General features: G+C 36.7%; 1 protein-coding gene and 9 non-coding genes across 10 annotated transcripts; all 10 read left to right on the top strand.

The window, feature by feature from the left end:
- Positions 1-535: 535 nt before the first annotated feature.
- On the top strand, positions 536-5,042 carry LOC147859059 (oxysterol-binding protein-related protein 3B-like). Its single transcript, XM_087325643.1, has 10 exons — positions 536-681; positions 860-953; positions 1,372-1,488; positions 1,630-1,702; positions 1,903-2,021; positions 2,116-2,237; positions 3,629-3,805; positions 4,033-4,177; positions 4,294-4,472; positions 4,642-5,042. The coding sequence occupies exons 1-10, from the start codon at positions 584-586 to the stop codon at positions 4,895-4,897; spliced, it is 1,380 nt and encodes a 459-aa protein (XP_087181769.1). The 5' UTR covers positions 536-583; the 3' UTR covers positions 4,898-5,042.
- A 6,610-nt stretch (positions 5,043-11,652) lies between these two features.
- On the top strand, positions 11,653-11,725 carry TRNAE-CUC (transfer RNA glutamic acid (anticodon CUC)). Its single transcript has one exon. It is a non-coding gene; the product is annotated as a tRNA-Glu (tRNA).
- A 569-nt stretch (positions 11,726-12,294) lies between these two features.
- Positions 12,295-12,367, top strand: TRNAE-CUC (transfer RNA glutamic acid (anticodon CUC)). Its single transcript has one exon. It is a non-coding gene; the product is annotated as a tRNA-Glu (tRNA).
- Positions 12,368-12,675: 308 nt separating this feature from the next.
- On the top strand, positions 12,676-12,748 carry TRNAE-CUC (transfer RNA glutamic acid (anticodon CUC)). Its single transcript has one exon. It is a non-coding gene; the product is annotated as a tRNA-Glu (tRNA).
- A 1,551-nt stretch (positions 12,749-14,299) lies between these two features.
- Positions 14,300-14,372, top strand: TRNAE-CUC (transfer RNA glutamic acid (anticodon CUC)). Its single transcript has one exon. It is a non-coding gene; the product is annotated as a tRNA-Glu (tRNA).
- Positions 14,373-14,680: 308 nt separating this feature from the next.
- TRNAE-CUC (transfer RNA glutamic acid (anticodon CUC)) lies at positions 14,681-14,753 on the top strand. Its single transcript has one exon. It is a non-coding gene; the product is annotated as a tRNA-Glu (tRNA).
- A 1,551-nt stretch (positions 14,754-16,304) lies between these two features.
- TRNAE-CUC (transfer RNA glutamic acid (anticodon CUC)) lies at positions 16,305-16,377 on the top strand. Its single transcript has one exon. It is a non-coding gene; the product is annotated as a tRNA-Glu (tRNA).
- A 308-nt stretch (positions 16,378-16,685) lies between these two features.
- On the top strand, positions 16,686-16,758 carry TRNAE-CUC (transfer RNA glutamic acid (anticodon CUC)). The gene has a single exon. It is a non-coding gene; the product is annotated as a tRNA-Glu (tRNA).
- Positions 16,759-18,309: 1,551 nt separating this feature from the next.
- Positions 18,310-18,382, top strand: TRNAE-CUC (transfer RNA glutamic acid (anticodon CUC)). The gene has a single exon. It is a non-coding gene; the product is annotated as a tRNA-Glu (tRNA).
- Positions 18,383-18,690: 308 nt separating this feature from the next.
- TRNAE-CUC (transfer RNA glutamic acid (anticodon CUC)) lies at positions 18,691-18,763 on the top strand. The gene has a single exon. It is a non-coding gene; the product is annotated as a tRNA-Glu (tRNA).
- The last annotated feature ends 333 nt before the right edge of the window (positions 18,764-19,096 follow it).

Consider the following 19,096-nt stretch of genomic DNA (forward strand, 5'->3'; position numbering starts at 1 on the left):
TTTAGATGGGTGTGGTTCTAATGGGTTGATCCATTTATTCGAGTTTAAATTTGCCATATTACTTAGCCTACCACTTAATTATAGTTCCTATGATTAAAGTAGGCCATTTTCGAAGCAAGAACAAATATTGAATACCCCCCCCCCCTCCCCCAGGAGAGTGAGTGAGTATATATGTATATTATAGACAATAAAAGAATAACAAATATTGAATAACCCACAAATTAAATTTAAATTGTGAGTCGCGCAACAACAGCATCATCATCATCATCATCAATAATGAATTACATTATGTATGTACATAATGTATGTACATACATACTCAATGAATGCATAAATGGATGGAATACCTCCTCTATTATTATTATTATTCTTATTTGTTTCTCTATTATTGGGGAAGGAGAAGGAGAAGGAGAAGGAGAAGGAGTACCTTTTCTTAACTTTTTGACTGTCTCTATCTTCCTCCCTCTTCCTCCCCCTTCAGATCTCTCTGATCCATCTTTCTGTCTGCATTTACAGCTAAGCTACATCTACCTAGGGTTTCTTCCTCTCCAGATCTATTTCTTTCTTCTTCTCTACAGAAATTATGACTACTCGCAATGGAGGCGGTGGCAGCGGATTCTTTTCCTCCATCACTTCCAGTTTCTCAAGCCTCGGCAATGCGATGCACAAGTCAGTGAACAGGTCTCTCTCTCTCTCTCTCTCTCTCTCTCTCTCTCTCTCTCTCTCTCTGTATCCCCATCGTTCATTCTCAATTAAGTTTCGTTCAATATCCATCCATCCAGATCCTTCCTTGAAGAGCTATTCCTGACTTTTTGAACCGAAAATTCTTCTTCTTTTTGAACTCTTAATGTTTTCATAGCTTGCTTGGATATGAAGGATTGGAGGTTATCAATCCAGACGGAGGTCAAGAAGATGCAGAAGAAGAAGCCAGGAAGGGACGATTGAAACAAGAGGTATTTGTACCTTCCTTCCTTCCTTCCTTAGTTTTTAAGTGTTATCATCATCATTATCGTCCTCACCAATCTTCAACATTTGCATTCAGCTTTGTTCTTTTTCTGATAAACTGTTGGTAAAGAAACAAATCTGGTTAGGCCGTGCAGGCACGCACACGCACACGCTCACACACACACACACACACACGAGCGCACTCACTCACACTCACGCACGCAGACAAGATGAAAAAAGCAAAATCCTTTTGATATTTTTGAAACCTGGAGTTGGTCAGTATTGTTTCAGGTTTCTGCACATTACTGGAAGAAAGAAGCAGACACAATTCTCACACATTTTTTCCTTTGCCTTTCATTTTTGTCAAGCGTATCCAAGTACTAAGGGTTTTTTAATGTTTTTGACTCTTAGTTCTGTGCTTTATAGGACCGAGAAGGATATTGGAAAATGATGCACAAATACATTGGGTCTGATGTGACCTCTATGGTTACTCTTCCTGTGTTCATCTTCGAGCCAATGACAATGGTCCAAAAGATGGCTGAGGTAATGCCATACAATGTAACATAATGGAGATCATAAGATGTAATGTACAATGCTATGTTAAAAGAACCATACACCTTGATGAATTTAGCTATATGATGTGATGGAGAAGCATGTTCTTTATGTTGGAATTTTGTAATGCAGTTGATGGAGTATACACACCTTCTTGACCTGGCAGATATGAGTGAGGATCCATATCTAAAATTGGTTTATGCATGTAAGTGATAGTTTGAAGTTTGTTTACATCTGCAATGTGCTAGGTTTGGATAAAACAAAATGGGATTTTGATATTACAGAGATTTCTAGTAACTTTACACAGTTACTTTTGTGGGTGTTCTTTAGAAGCAAATTGTAAGGAGGCTCCAAAAATTGAACATGACATTTTATTTTGTTATTTTGTTTTTTGACATTATGTAGCCAGCTGGGCTGTATCAGTTTACTATGCCTATCAAAGGCCATGGAAGCCTTTTAATCCCATTCTAGGGGAAACCTATGAGATGGTGAACCATCAGGGGATCACGTTCATCTCTGAACAGGTAGATAGTTCCCTTCTCCCAGACGTCCCTATTCAAAAGACATTCAATGGAAAACATATATCAAACTAACTGTTTTCTCTTATGCTTTTGACAGGTCAGCCATCATCCCCCGATGAGCTGTGGGCATGCAGAGAATGAACATTTTATGTATACTGTGACATCAAAGTTGAGAACAAAGTTTCTTGGAAACTCTGTTGATGTTTATCCTGTTGGAAGGTATAGGAAATTATGAATGCATTTTATTGTCAAGTGATAAATAAGATGGATGGTATATGCCTGACATTTAGTTGGTTTATGAAAATGGTAATGATATAATTTTCAGTGACATTAAAGAGAATGATGTGTTTGGACATTTTTTTTGGTTGGTTATGAAAATATTTTATGTTTTAAAGAAACAATGTGTAGGTTCTCTGTAGTTTGAACTTATTCTTGAGTTTGATAACTTGTTGAATTATGCATAGAGCGTATCAAAAGCATTGGTATAGTGATAATATCAACGGATAAATGAACCCATGGGACTATGATGAGAGGGGTCAAGATGAAATGTCAAGCAAGAATATGTACATGACTGGCAACAACATGTTGACAATTATAGCAAGAGAAAAAGAAATAACAACCAGAGCAAAGATTCATGAGGAAATAGAAAAGCAAGAAAGAATGAGAAGACAGATGTAGTGTAGAAGGTAAGGTTGTCTGACAGAGAGCAGAATGTGAGTCCTGTAAAATCCAGAATATGTATACTACTGGCGAAAACATGCTGACAATTATAACAAGGAAAAGAGAAACAACCAGAGGAGGGATTGACGAGGACGCAGACAAGCAAGAACCGATGTAGCGTAGAAGGTTCAGGTTGTGTGTCAGAGAGCAGCAGTTCATGCATTCAACCCTTACACATTGCATTTAGTAATGTTAGTGCATGTAGTGAGGTTTGAACCCTGGTAAATGAGGTAATAAAAGAAACATGGCTTACCTCTAGGGGACGATCCTAATTTATGGGAAAAAGAAAGAAATAAGGATGTGCAACACTGAGTCAAGGGCAAGGTGTAGAAAAAGTGGGAGGAGCGATATACGAGAGACAGAAGTTTGAAAAACAATTATAAAGAAAAAGAAGTTTGGAGAACAAATTGAATGAGAAATCTAAAATCAAAACTCCATTTAGGGAGTAGATAATAACTGGGAAAGAAACTCGTCTGTATCCATATTCAATCAACGCTCTGTATTTTTTAAGTTCTTACTTAAGGTTCGCTTAGAATGTGTTATGAAGCTCATGGTCAAGCATGAACTGGGCATCATTCACACTTACAAATTGTGTTAATGAATATGCACAAATGCAGGATGTTCTTGATAATCACGAACACAATAATGTTTTTATAGACCCAGGACGTTCTTGATTTTGCTACAATATACTGTATGTGATTTAGGAGATTGTTTAATTCTTTATCAACTTTGACATTTACTGATTTTCCTGCTCTTTTGATATTTATTATGTAACCCTGGCTATTAAAAGCTTACTGTAATTTAGCATTGTTCCTAGTGATATGAGAGGGGGATTTTCTGTAGTTAAAATGTATACCTTTCTTTACTAAATGTTTTGTTTTCTGGCACAGGACAAGAGTCACATTGAAAAGGTCAGGTGATGTTCTAGACCTTGTGCCTACTCCGACAAAAGTTAATAATCTCATCTTTGGCCGAACTTGGTTTGATTCCCCTGGGGAAATGATCATGACAAACCTAACCACCGGAGATAAAGTGGTGCTGTATTTTCAACCTTGTGGCTGGTTTGGGTATGCCTTCGTTCTTTAATGATAAGAAATGAAGAGGAAAGTGGTTTATGCCTGATGTTTCTTCCTCATCTATTCCTTAAGGATAGGAAATGAAGAGTAGTGTGGTTTTGGCCTTGTGCTTTTCATCCATCTAGTTTTTCAATTTTAGCCAGTCTTCAAGTTTAGGAATCTTGAATACTTCACTATAATGAAATGCCTTTTATGTTTTGGTTTCTTTGAATGAATAGAGCTGGGCGGTACGAAGTGGATGGATATGTGTATAACAGGGATGAGGAACCAAAGCTTCTCATAACAGGTAAATGGAATGAATCGATGAACTATCAGCCATGTGACATGGAGGGCGAGCCTCTTCCTGGCACTGAGCTAAAGGAGGTAATTTTGCTTAGATGTGTTGTTTCTTCTACATATCAGCCTAGGGGATTGTTTGATTTGATGTACTCTTATGATAATATTCCTCAGTAACTTCAGTTTCTTTGTTTCATTTCCAGGTATGGAAGGTTGCAGAAAAGCCTATAAGTGATAAATTCCAGTACACATATTTTGCACACAAGATCAATAGTTTTCAGACTGCACCGAAGAAGCTTCTTGCATCAGACTCACGCCTCCGTCCTGACCGATATGCTCTAGAGATGGGCGACCTAAACAAGGCTGGAGTAGAGAAAACGAGGTGATCCATTTGATGGTTATGGAAACATCTTTTTGTGTGCCACACTTGGAAGAGTATAAGTCTTCTTTGGGTATTTTGGTCAAAAAGAGTTGACTCTCCATGGAAATATCTCTATATCTTTGTGCAATGGATTGATTTGGAAATATATGTATATATATATATAATATAGGATGGAGGAAAGACAACGAGCGGAGAAGAGGCAGAGAGAAGCCTTAAAGCAAGACTTCACTCCCAGATGGTTCAGACTTACTGGGGACACGGCATCCACACCTTGGGGGGATCTCGAGATCTATGAATATAATGGGAAATACAAAGAACACAGGGCGCAAGTCGAATCGTGTTTGAATGATGACAGCAACGATGATCAGAAGAGTATAGCGTTCAATCCGTGGCAGTTCGATTGTGTTTTGGAAACTGGTTTATAATGTGGTTAGATCGGTCAGTGTATTATCATTTTTTTTACTTCGGCGATTGGGAATTTATTGGTTTCTGCGATTGGTGTGGAGAATTCATCTTTTCATTGGGAAAAAAGCTCTATTTGGAATACAAAAAATTGTGCGGTTGATCAAATGTGCGTACATGCACACAAGAGGGAGATGAGAAGCTATATTTGGAACACAAATTGTGTAGTTGAGATCAAAAGCACGAAATTGTGATATTATTAGCATCCGTGGGAGACTGATTGCGACCTATGAGACGGGCCTAACCAATGGGGTGTGTGTGTGAGAGAGAGAGTTAGAGAGAGATCCATGGGAGACTGATTGTGATCTATGAGATGGGGGGCCTAGCCGATGGGGTGTGTGTGTGTGTTTGAGAGAGAGAGAGAGAGAGAGAGAGAGAGAGAGGTTTTCAATGAATGCCTGACGCATATATGCACATTCAAAATGATATTTATTCCTAATTTGAGAGGTTTTCAATGAATGCCTGATGCGTATATGCACATTCAAAATGATATTTATTCCTTTTTGAGAACATTCTTTGTAATATTTCTGCTTCTGCATGCATGATTGTGTTGTCTCAATAAAATCAAGGTGATGTATAGTTTGACAAATTGTAATAACAGTAGGCTGAGAGGAAGTCTTGAAGACTGTCTTGGTAAAAGCCAGCCTTTGACTTTCATGATTCAGACTCCAACATTGTAAGACCCAAAGACATTATCAAAATCATGACATGTAGTCCAGAAAAATCACTATTATACCTTGGAAACTAGAGTATCTTTGCCCCCCCTCTCCTTAAAAGGCATGAGGGTTGAGTGCGACAACAATATTCAACACCACTTGCTAATGCCTCAGGCGTTATATATAGTTTCACCATTGACCAATTCACAGCTACTGATAGTCCAAGTAGAGACTATGGTCACTATGAGAACATCGAAGTCATATTTGCAAATTTGCTATTAGATGCATGCATTTTGGGCCAAGATTAGTCAATGAAGTTTTTGATGTATTGCTCTAATTAGTTAAATGCTACTCGTTCAATTGATGTTTTATCAAATATGTTAGAAAGTAGAGATTCAAGGTAGTTCCTTGTTGAAGTGTTGACAATTGTAGTCACTCAACCAAATAATAGTTGAGCAACAAAGAGGTGACTCCTCAAATTGATGAGTCATTGAAGTGTTCACAAAATGGTGAATCCTCAAATCAACAAGTTGATGTGCTCTAGAGCAATGAGTCAAAAAAGCTAGTTAAGCACTTGGGAAGAGATGAAATCTCAAGCAATAGGTCATTGAAGCAATTACACAATGATGACTCATTGAAGTGTTTATAAAGTGGCAAGTTGTCAACATGAAGATTCATTAAAGTTTTTCTCAAGCAATGACTCTTGAAAGTATCAAGTCTCCAAAATAAAAGAAAATATGACCATGGATTTTTCTAGTTGTGGAACCGGTCTTCCAAGATACAACTGGTGGTATTATTCCATGAATTGCACTACCATTGATCCACAATGATAATGCAAGTAACAATTGTTGAACTCTTAACGATGGTACCAAGAACAATGGTCCTTAGATACTCTCACTTGTCTAAGGTCAAAAATTTCTTGAAGTATTGGTTCAAAGGGGTTATACTTTGAACACCTTATGCAATTCTTGGATGGTTGGAGAATAGTACTAGTGTTGTTGTTGAGTGACAAGCTCAACCGGATCCGGATCGGCTGAATAAGCCTGAGCCGGATCGGTGAGCCGGTGAGCTGGGGAGTCGGATCCAACAGTAACCGGAAGCCTAGTAGCAGCCTAGACTACTAGGTAGTTAATTTCTCGTAGTTAGTGTCAGACGCTCATGTGAGCATTGAAGTACACCGTACTTCTGTCAGTCCTCTTAGGACTTGTATAAATAGTGTTGTCGAGCACGTTGTATGTACAGAGAGAGAATTTTATAGAGTTGTTGATATAGGTTTAAGTTGTTATGCTCTTTCTCTGTCTCTCCTGCGTACCTTCTGTGTGTTAATCTCTCTCTCTCTCTCTCTCTCTCTGTCTCTCTCTCTCTATGTTACTATCTGGCTAAGGTAGTTGTCTAACGCTTCTGCACCTTCGTGTTCTCATGGTATCAGAGTGTGAGGGTTGAGAACCTTTGCAGTCGACATCAACGTCTAGAGACAAACCCTAAGACCTGGTAAGAATAGAAAGAGAAGTGATGGACAAAGGAATGGCTAGCTCGCTCCCGGTGTGGAAGCTCGATAGATCCAACTACGCATCTTGGTCATACAAGATGCACCAGTACCTACTTGGGCATGGTTACTGGAGCTATGTTGTCGGAGCTAACGACATAACACCTGATGCGGCACACAAGGACTTCCCAGTGTGGGAACAAGCGGCAAGCAGAGTGATGTACTGCTTTGCGTCCAGTGTCGGAGACCAGCTGATGAGCCATGTCCGAGATGCCAAGACGCCAAAAGAGGCTTGGGGAAACTTGAACAAGGTTTTCGCAGCAACCACTACGGCCTAGAAGATGTGACAGGAGTTGAGCAATGTTCGACAGAAGGACATGTCGGTAGCCAATTACACGGCCCGAATCAAAGAGATCTGTGACTCACTTGCCTCTATCAACGTCACTGTAGAGGAAGATGAGATGGTGCAGATCTGTCTTGGGGGCCTAACGTCTAAGTTCAAAGCGTTCTGAATGGCGATATGTACAAGGGAGAATACACCGTCATTTTTCGACTTACAGTTGATGCTCCTTGTAGAGGAGAACCACGTCGGTGCGTCAACAAGTGCACCCACCGAAAGCCGGATGTTGTACATGGAGGCAGATTGGCCCCGTGGGCGTGGTGGACGAGGCGGGTTGGCTCGCAATGGTACCGGTTGGCAAGAGCAAGACCGAAGGCAGAGAGAACGTACCGACAACAGTTTCGTGTTAGGAAACAGGTCCCTCCGGATGGGAAGTGAGAAGAACAATACTGATGAGCAAAACCACTAGGAGACCCACAACCTAGTAGACCAAAAAACGGCTAGCTAGGCGTGCTAAACGCGTTAACAAACGGTTTAGACACGCCATACACCCTAGCAAACGTTTATTCTACCTACTTAATAGATCCCCCTCCACCCAAGACACATATATGTGGTTTGGGGGAAAACAGAAACTATTTCCCTTCCTTTCACACCCCAAATCCCGAAATAAAAAACCTAGAACCAACTTCTAGAAACCTCTTACTAGTACACAAGTAATTCATAGTAAAATCCATAACCTCTCTAAACATAACCTCACTAAAAATGAAACACAATTGCTAAACCTAGGCCTTAAGCATATCCTACCATCCCCACCTCCCTCCCCCAACAATATCCTAAAAGAATTCACCCACCTCTCTAGATCCCTCAAGCTAAAACATTTTTTTAGAAATACACCTTCACTTCCTCTCAACCCCTTCAAACTACCTAACCCTAGTTGGATGCCACCCATAGAATATCCACCCCTAGTCTCCATAATAGAAAAACACCAACACATCCTTAAGCAAATAGCACACAACACTAAGCCCATAAACACTAGAATCCCATACCACCTCTCTAGAGCCTTTAAAAGCCTCCAACACAACAAACACATTATCATCCTCCCAACCGATAAAAATATGGGAGTATGTGTTCTAGATAAAGACACATACTACACCAAAGCCATAGAACACCTCTCGAATTCTACCACCTATAAGAGAGTCAGCCACTTCCCCTTGGAAGAGTTACTATACCGCCTTAATAACATAATAACAAACCACTTAGGTACACTTTCCCCAATTGAAGCTAATTTCATCCTCCACAAACCCAAAAAAGGATATCAAGTATCCAACCTCTATTTCCTCCCTAAATTACACAAAACACCTATGGGTTTCCGGCCCATTTGTTCATATAATAACTCCTTATTTGAACAAAAATCAAAGTGGTTACACCACCAACTTCTACCAATCCTCCTTCTCCAACCACAATATCTAAAAGACTCTCACACACTAATCCAATCACTAGAAAACCTACACCCACCATCTAATAGTTTCTTATTCGTGTTTGACGTTGAATCTCTCTATCCTAGTATCCCCCCTAAGCTAGGACTCCAAGCCCTACGTAGTCTAATCACCCCCCACTTTTCCCCTTGGAAAACAAATCTCATCTATACCCTTAGTGCCCTTATTTTAGAATATCACTATCTCACTTTCGATGACGTAGTTTACCAACAAATAAAAGGTACGACCATGGGTAACAACTTTTCAGTCGTATATGCATGCCTCTTTTTAGTATATCTCGAAAACTTACAACCATCGCCCCCCCATCTCTTCTACTTCACCCGCTATATTGATGATGCATTTGGGGTCTGGACAGGCACCAAATCTCAACTTTTAGAATATCTCGACTTTTACCCTTTACACAAATAACTCCATCAAGCTTACCATTCAAACTTCCCCCTTTCGGCTACCTTTTTTAGACATATGGATCAACCTCGAAAATTCATCTTTCTTATTCAATTGTTTTCAAAAACCTCTCAATTCATACCAATACTTGCCTTTTTCATCGGATCATCCTTCCCATACGAAACAACACTTTATCACTAATGAAGTGAAGAGATATCTCATTAGAGAAAGCACCCCATTAGGTTTCTACCATATGAAAAAACTCTTTTTCAATAGACTAGTTAACCGTGGTTACCCTCTGTCCTTTATACTAAAAAGCTATAAGAAAATACCTTTTAATCTTAGAAAAACACTCCTATATCAACCCAAAACTATTAATTCCCTTAACCCCACAATCTTTAAACTTAGATACACCAAACATACCCCAAAACTAGGCATTCATAGTTTTCTAAAAAATCTCTATAATGACTTAATGTTAGATCCCGAGCTTACAAGCATCTCACGCCCTTTCGTATGTTGGACAAAATCTAAGTCCTTACATGCCCTCCTAGTTAAGACTAAGTTTTCAAAAAATCCACCAAAATCCCCCACTTAAAACTAAGTTTTCAAACAATCTGGACCCAAATCCCCCACTTAAGACTAAATTTTCAAACAATCCACCCAAATCCCCCACTTAAGACTAAAGTTTCAAACAATTCATCCAAATCCCCCACTTAACACTAAGTTTTCAAATACTTCATCCACATCCCCCACTTAATATTATCCTAAATCCCCTTTTTTCATCACATTAAGAACTCCCCCCTCACCATCATCATTATACTAATTCCCCCTCTCTCATTCCCTATCACTTTCCTACACACATTTCTCTCTCTCTCTCTCTCTCATCACCACATTCTATTCTCTCTCATCTACTACACAAATCAAATCCTCCCCACTCCTTTTCTCTCACTCCCTCTTCCTTCCCACCCCTTTATAAATCACATTCTCTTGTTGTAATGGTCTTTGCACTAAAGAGCTCCACTATTGAGCGAAACTAGTTTGCCTAAGACCACCACCCTCTTTGAATTAAAAACATCTCTCTCTCTCTCATTAGTGTATGTTGCCTACTTTCTCTTGTTTAGCTTAAGCAACCTCTAATCGTCGTGTGCCTATCCCTACGCACTCCTTGTTTCGACCATTTGGTCCTAGTAAGAAACCAGATGTGGAGTACCCGACTACGGAAGACCCGGTGAGAACCGGATGTGGAGTACCCAGCTAGACATTCATTTACTAAATGAATTCCATTGTAATCAAGTTGCCTCGGATCCTTGCTTTCTACCTGAGACGCCCGGGTACAAGCAGATCTATCATATATCATGAGTTAATGTGGCATCGATAAAAACCCTTGACATTACTAAATGTTAAAAATGAAAGTGTGTTAGAATAATCCTCAGTTTTTTGTTGATGCTTGCAAACTTAATCCCATTATTCAATTAATAGGAAAGGTTTCAAATGAAATTTGACAAAACATTAGGTTGTTCGGGACAAGAAGAAACAATATATTTAGTCGTGGTTATTTGTCAACATGGTTACGACAAATTAGTACACCGACAATTATAGTTAGGATAACTTCATAGAGTTTCCCGAAATACGCATAGATTGTAGAATAATGGTGAACTCTCGATCAACATTGCGTCATAGTTCTTTATTTGAAGCAAAGCACTAGAATATTATATTAACTAATTCATGTACTGAATCAATTCTATTGTAGTCTAGTTGGTTTGGATCCTTGTTTTTTACACAAGACTCCGGGGTACAACAATAGGCATTGGAAAAACTAGATACATCATAGATCATTATGTAATGTCACATCGATAAAACCCCTAAAAATGATTAAATATTAAAAATGAGAGTGTGTGAGAGTAATCCTCAATTTCTTGTTGATGCTTGCACAATATGTAAATATTATTTATTACTAATCTATGATTGCAATATATCTATACACAAGATAGGAGCCATTGTAATGTAGTTGGTTAGGGACAACATTATGTTGTTCGGGACAACAAGAAGCAGTATATTTGGTTTTGGTTAATCGTCAACATTGGTGCGACGAATTAGTACACCAACAATTATAGTTTGGATATCACAATGCAATTTCAAACAATACGCATAGATCGCAGACTATTGGTCAACTGTCGATGAGCATTGCACCATGTTTCTATATTTGAAGTAAAGCACTAGAATATTACATTAACTAAATCATTTACTAAATGAATTCCATTGTAGTCTAGTTGGTTCGGATCCTTGTTTAAGCAATATATAAATATTATTTATTAGGAATCAATGATTGTTACGATAAAAAGCACACAAAATGTGATCCATTGTAGTCTAGTTGGTTAGGATACTCGGCTCTCACCCGAGAGACCCGGGTTCAACTCCCGGCAATGGAAACGACAATATCATATATTAAATTTCGGACGCATATCATGTGTTAACTGTTTGACAACTCAAAAACTCAAGACCTAAAGTAGATGTTACCATAATGTACAATTAACAAAATAGTCAATATTATGTTTGAAGGATTCATGACGAACATTACTTTGATTTTTCTCTCCTAACATCAATTTCTAAACTTAATCCCATTATTTGATTAATGGTAGAGGTTTCAAATGAAATTGGACAAAACATTATGTTGTTCGGGACAACAAGAAGCAGTATATTTGGTTTTGGTTAATCGTCAACATTGGTGCGACAAATTAGTACACCAACAATTATAGTTTGGATATCACAATACAATTTCAAACAATACGCATAGATCGCAGACTATTGGTCAACTGTCGATGAGCATTGCATCATGTTTCTATATTTGAAGTAAAGCACTAGAATATTACATTAACTAAATCATTTACTAAATGAATTCCATTGTAGTCTAGATGGTTCGGATGCTTGTTTAAGCAATATATAAATATTATTTATTACGAATCACTGATTATTACGATAAAAAGCACACAAAATGTGATCCATTGTAGTCTAGTTGGTTAGGATACTCGGCTCTCACCCGAGAGACCCGGGTTCAACTCCCGGCAATGGAAACGAAAATACTGGTTTTGGTTAATCGTCAACATTGGTACGACAAATTAGTACACCAACAATTATAGTTTGGATATCACAATACAATTTCAAACAATACGCATAGATTGCATACTATTGGTCAATTGTCGATGAGCATTGCACCATGTTTTTATATTTGAAGTAAACCACTAGAATATTACATTAACTAAATCATTTACTAAATGAATTCCATTGTAGTCGAGTTGGTTTGGATCCTAGATTAAGCAATATATAAATATTATGTATTACGAATCTATGATTGTTACGATAAAAAGCACACAAAATGTGATCCATTGTAGTCTAGTTGGTTAGGATACTCGGCTCTCACCCGAGAGACCCGGGTTCAACTCCCGGCAATGGAAACGACAATATCATATATCAAATTTCGGACGCATATCATGTGTTAACTGTTTGACAACTCAAAAACTCAAGACCTAAAGTAGATGTTAAGATAATGTACAATTGACAAAATAGTAAATATTATGTTTGAAGGATTCATGACAAACATTACTTTGATTTTTCTCTCCTAACATCAATTTCTAAACTTAATCCCATTATTCGATTAATGGTAGAGGTTTCAAATGAAATTGGACAAAACATTATGTTATGTTGTTCGGGACAACAAGAAGCAGTATCTTTGGTTGTGGTTATTCGTCAACATTGGTACGACAAATTAGTACACCAACAATTATAGTTTGGATAACCGGATACAATTTCAAAAAATACGCATAGATTGCAAAATAATGGTCAAATGTCGATGAGCATTGCACCATGTTTCTTTATTTGTAACAAAGGTCTAGAATGGTACATTAACTATTTCATTTATTAAATGAATTCCATTGTAATCAAGTTGCCTCGGATCCTTGCTTTTTACCTGACACGTCCTGGTACAAGTAGATCTATCATATATCATGAGTTAATGTGGCATCGATAAAAACCCTTGACATTACTAAATGTTAAAAATGAAAGTGTGTTAGAATAATCCTCAGTTTTTTGTGGATGCTTGCAAACTTAATCCCATTATTCAATTAATAGGAGAGGTTTCAAATGAAAATTTGACAAAACATTAGGTTGTTCGGGACAAGAAGAAACAATATATTTAGTCGTGGTTATTTGTCAACATGGTTACGACAAATTAGTACACCGACAATTATAGTTAGGATAACTTCATGGAGTTTCCCGAAATACGCATAGATTGTAGAATAATGGTGAACTCTCGATCAACATTGCGTCATAGTTCTTTATTTGAAGCAAAGCTCTAGAATATTATATTAACTAATTCATGTACTGAATCAATTCTATTGTAGTCTAGTTGGTTCGGATCCTTGTTTTGTACACGAGGCTCTGGGGTACAACAATAGGCTTTGGAAAAACTAGATACATCATAGATCATTATGTAATGTCCCATCGATAAAACCCCTTGAAATGATTAAATGTTAAAAACGAGCGTGTGTGAGAGTAATCCTCAGTTTCTTGTTGATGGTTACGAAATATGTAAATATTATTTATTACTAATCTATGATTGCAATATATCTATACACAAGATAGGAGCCATTGTAATGTATTTGGTTAGGGACAACATTATGTTGTTCGGGACAACAAGAAGCAGTATATTTGGTTTTGGTTAATCGTCAACATTGGTGCGACAAATTAGTACACCAACAATTATAGTTTGGATATCACAATACAATTTCAAACAATACGCATAGATCGCAGACTATTGGTCAACTGTCGATGAGCATTGCATCATGTTTCTATATTTGAAGTAAAGCACTAGAATATTACATTAACTAAATCATTTACTAAATGAATTCCATTGTAGTCTAGATGGTTCGGATGCTTGTTTAAGCAATATATAAATATTATTTATTACGAATCACTGATTATTACGATAAAAAGCACACAAAATGTGATCCATTGTAGTCTAGTTGGTTAGGATACTCGGCTCTCACCCGAGAGACCCGGGTTCAACTCCCGGCAATGGAAACGAAAATACTGGTTTTGGTTAATCGTCAACATTGGTACGACAAATTAGTACACCAACAATTATAGTTTGGATATCACAATACAATTTCAAACAATACGCATAGATTGCATACTATTGGTCAATTGTCGATGAGCATTGCACCATGTTTTTATATTTGAAGTAAACCACTAGAATATTACATTAACTAAATCATTTACTAAATGAATTCCATTGTAGTCGAGTTGGTTTGGATCCTAGATTAAGCAATATATAAATATTATGTATTACGAATCTATGATTGTTACGATAAAAAGCACACAAAATGTGATCCATTGTAGTCTAGTTGGTTAGGATACTCGGCTCTCACCCGAGAGACCCGGGTTCAACTCCCGGCAATGGAAACGACAATATCATATATCAAATTTCGGACGCATATCATGTGTTAACTGTTTGACAACTCAAAAACTCAAGACCTAAAGTAGATGTTAAGATAATGTACAATTGACAAAATAGTAAATATTATGTTTGAAGGATTCATGACAAACATTACTTTGATTTTTCTCTCCTAACATCAATTTCTAAACTTAATCCCATTATTCGATTAATGGTAGAGGTTTCAAATGAAATTGGACAAAACATTATGTTATGTTGTTCGGGACAACAAGAAGCAGTATCTTTGGTTGTGGTTATTCGTCAACATTGGTACGACAAATTAGTACACCAACAATTATAGTTTGGATAACCGGATACAATTTCAAAAAATACGCATAGATTGCAAAATAATGGTCAAATGTCGATGAGCATTGCACCATGTTTCTTTATTTGTAACAAAGGTCTAGAATGGTACATTAACTATTTCATTTATTAAATGAATTCCATTGTAATCAAGTTGCCTCGGATCCTTGCTTTTTACCTGACACGTCCTGGTACAAGTAGATCTATCATATATCATGAGTTAATGTGGCATCGATAAAAACCCTTGACATTACTAAATGTTAAAAATGAAAGTGTGTTAGAATAATCCTCAGTTTTTTGTGGATGCTTGCAAACTTAATCCCATTATTCAATTAATAGGAGAGGTTTCAAATGAAAATTTGACAAAACATTAGGTTGTTCGGGACAAGAAGAAACAATATATTTAGTCGTGGTTATTTGTCAACATGGTTACGACAAATTAGTACACCGACAATTATAGTTAGGATAACTTCATGGAGTTTCCCGAAATACGCATAGATTGTAGAATAATGGTGAACTCTCGATCAACATTGCGTCATAGTTCTTTATTTGAAGCAAAGCTCTAGAATATTATATTAACTAATTCATGTACTGAATCAATTCTATTGTAGTCTAGTTGGTTCGGATCCTTGTTTTGTACACGAGGCTCTGGGGTACAACAATAGGCTTTGGAAAAACTAGATACATCATAGATCATTATGTAATGTCCCATCGATAAAACCCCTTGAAATGATTAAATGTTAAAAACGAGCGTGTGTGAGAGTAATCCTCAGTTTCTTGTTGATGGTTACGAAATATGTAAATATTATTTATTACTAATCTATGATTGCAATATATCTATACACAAGATAGGAGCCATTGTAATGTATTTGGTTAGGGACAACATTATGTTGTTCGGGACAACAAGAAGCAGTATATTTGGTTTTGGTTAATCGTCAACATTGGTGCGACAAATTAGTACACCAACAATTATAGTTTGGATATCACAATACAATTTCAAACAATACGCATAGATCGCAGACTATTGGTCAACTGTCGATGAGCATTGCATCATGTTTCTATATTTGAAGTAAAGCACTAGAATATTACATTAACTAAATCATTTACTAAATGAATTCCATTGTAGTCTAGATGGTTCGGATGCTTGTTTAAGCAATATATAAATATTATTTATTACGAATCACTGATTATTACGATAAAAAGCACACAAAATGTGATCCATTGTAGTCTAGTTGGTTAGGATACTCGGCTCTCACCCGAGAGACCCGGGTTCAACTCCCGGCAATGGAAACGAAAATACTGGTTTTGGTTAATCGTCAACATTGGTACGACAAATTAGTACACCAACAATTATAGTTTGGATATCACAATACAATTTCAAACAATACGCATAGATTGCATACTATTGGTCAATTGTCGATGAGCATTGCACCATGTTTTTATATTTGAAGTAAACCACTAGAATATTACATTAACTAAATCATTTACTAAATGAATTCCATTGTAGTCGAGTTGGTTTGGATCCTAGATTAAGCAATATATAAATATTATGTATTACGAATCTATGATTGTTACGATAAAAAGCACACAAAATGTGATCCATTGTAGTCTAGTTGGTTAGGATACTCGGCTCTCACCCGAGAGACCCGGGTTCAACTCCCGGCAATGGAAACGACAATATCATATATCAAATTTCGGACGCATATCATGTGTTAACTGTTTGACAACTCAAAAACTCAAGACCTAAAGTAGATGTTAAGATAATGTACAATTGACAAAATAGTAAATATTATGTTTGAAGGATTCATGACAAACATTACTTTGATTTTTCTCTCCTAACATCAATTTCTAAACTTAATCCCATTATTCGATTAATGGTAGAGGTTTCAAATGAAATTGGACAAAACATTATGTTATGTTGTTCGGGACAACAAGAAGCAGTATCTTTGGTTGTGGTTATTCGTCAACATTGGTACGACAAATTAGTACACCAACAATTATAGTTTGGATAACCGGATACAATTTCAAAAAATACGCATAGATTGCAAAATAATGGTCAAATGTCGATGAGCATTGCACCATGTTTCTTTATTTGTAACAAAGGTCTAGAATGGTACATTAACTATTTCATTTATTAAATGAATTCCATTGTAATCAAGTTGCCTCGGATCCTTGCTTTTTACCTGACACGTCCTGGTACAAGTAGATCTATCATATATCATGAGTTAATGTGGCATCGATAAAAACCCTTGACATTACTAAATGTTAAAAATGAAAGTGTGTTAGAATAATCCTCAGTTTTTTGTGGATGCTTGCAAACTTAATCCCATTATTCAATTAATAGGAGAGGTTTCAAATGAAAATTTGACAAAACATTAGGTTGTTCGGGACAAGAAGAAACAATATATTTAGTCGTGGTTATTTGTCAACATGGTTACGACAAATTAGTACACCGACAATTATAGTTAGGATAACTTCATGGAGTTTCCCGAAATACGCATAGATTGTAGAATAATGGTGAACTCTCGATCAACATTGCGTCATAGTTCTTTATTTGAAGCAAAGCTCTAGAATATTATATTAACTAATTCATGTACTGAATCAATTCTATTGTAGTCTAGTTGGTTCGGATCCTTGTTTTGTACACGAGGCTCTGGGGTACAACAATAGGCTTTGGAAAAACTAGATACATCATAGATCATTATGTAATGTCCCATCGATAAAACCCCTTGAAATGATTAAATGTTAAAAACGAGCGTGTGTGAGAGTAATCCTCAGTTTCTTGTTGATGGTTACGAAATATGTAAATATTATTTATTACTAATCTATGATTGCAATATATCTATACACAAGATAGGAGCCATTGTAATGTATTTGGTTAGGGACAACATTATGTTGTTCGGGACAACAAGAAGCAGTATATTTGGTTTTGGTTAATCGTCAACATTGGTGCGACAAATTAGTACACCAACAATTATAGTTTGGATATCACAATACAATTTCAAACAATACGCATAGATCGCAGACTATTGGTCAACTGTCGATGAGCATTGCATCATGTTTCTATATTTGAAGTAAAGCACTAGAATATTACATTAACTAAATCATTTACTAAATGAATTCCATTGTAGTCTAGATGGTTCGGATGCTTGTTTAAGCAATATATAAATATTATTTATTACGAATCACTGATTATTACGATAAAAAGCACACAAAATGTGATCCATTGTAGTCTAGTTGGTTAGGATACTCGGCTCTCACCCGAGAGACCCGGGTTCAACTCCCGGCAATGGAAACGAAAATACTGGTTTTGGTTAATCGTCAACATTGGTACGACAAATTAGTACACCAACAATTATAGTTTGGATATCACAATACAATTTCAAACAATACGCATAGATTGCATACTATTGGTCAATTGTCGATGAGCATTGCACCATGTTTTTATATTTGAAGTAAACCACTAGAATATTACATTAACTAAATCATTTACTAAATGAATTCCATTGTAGTCGAGTTGGTTTGGATCCTAGATTAAGCAATATATAAATATTATGTATTACGAATCTATGATTGTTACGATAAAAAGCACACAAAATGTGATCCATTGTAGTCTAGTTGGTTAGGATACTCGGCTCTCACCCGAGAGACCCGGGTTCAACTCCCGGCAATGGAAACGACAATATCATATATCAAATTTCGGACGCATATCATGTGTTAACTGTTTGACAACTCAAAAACTCAAGACCTAAAGTAGATGTTAAGATAATGTACAATTGACAAAATAGTAAATATTATGTTTGAAGGATTCATGACAAACATTACTTTGATTTTTCTCTCCTAACATCAATTTCTAAACTTAATCCCATTATTCGATTAATGGTAGAGGTTTCAAATGAAATTGGACAAAACATTATGTTATGTTGTTCGGGACAACAAGAAGCAGTATCTTTGGTTGTGGTTATTCGTCAACATTGGTACGACAAATTAGTACACCAACAATTATAGT

The sequence above is a fragment of the Azolla caroliniana genome, unplaced genomic scaffold, assembly GCF_043228905.1.
Source record: "Azolla caroliniana isolate FFs.n. ecotype wild unplaced genomic scaffold, voAzoCaro1.0.p SCAF_10, whole genome shotgun sequence".
NCBI lineage: Eukaryota > Viridiplantae > Streptophyta > Polypodiopsida > Salviniales > Salviniaceae > Azolla > Azolla caroliniana.

Excerpts from the sequence above, each read along its gene's own strand:
- LOC147859059 (XM_087325643.1), top strand. The coding sequence starts at position 584 with ATGACTACTCGCAATGGAGGCGGTGGCAGCGGATTCTTTTCCTCCATC. Across the intron at positions 682-859 it reads ATGCACAAGTCAGTGAACAG|CTTGCTTGGATATGAAGGAT; the intron begins GTCTCTCTCTCT and ends ATGTTTTCATAG. Across the intron at positions 1,489-1,629 it reads TGGTCCAAAAGATGGCTGAG|TTGATGGAGTATACACACCT; the intron begins GTAATGCCATAC and ends TTTGTAATGCAG.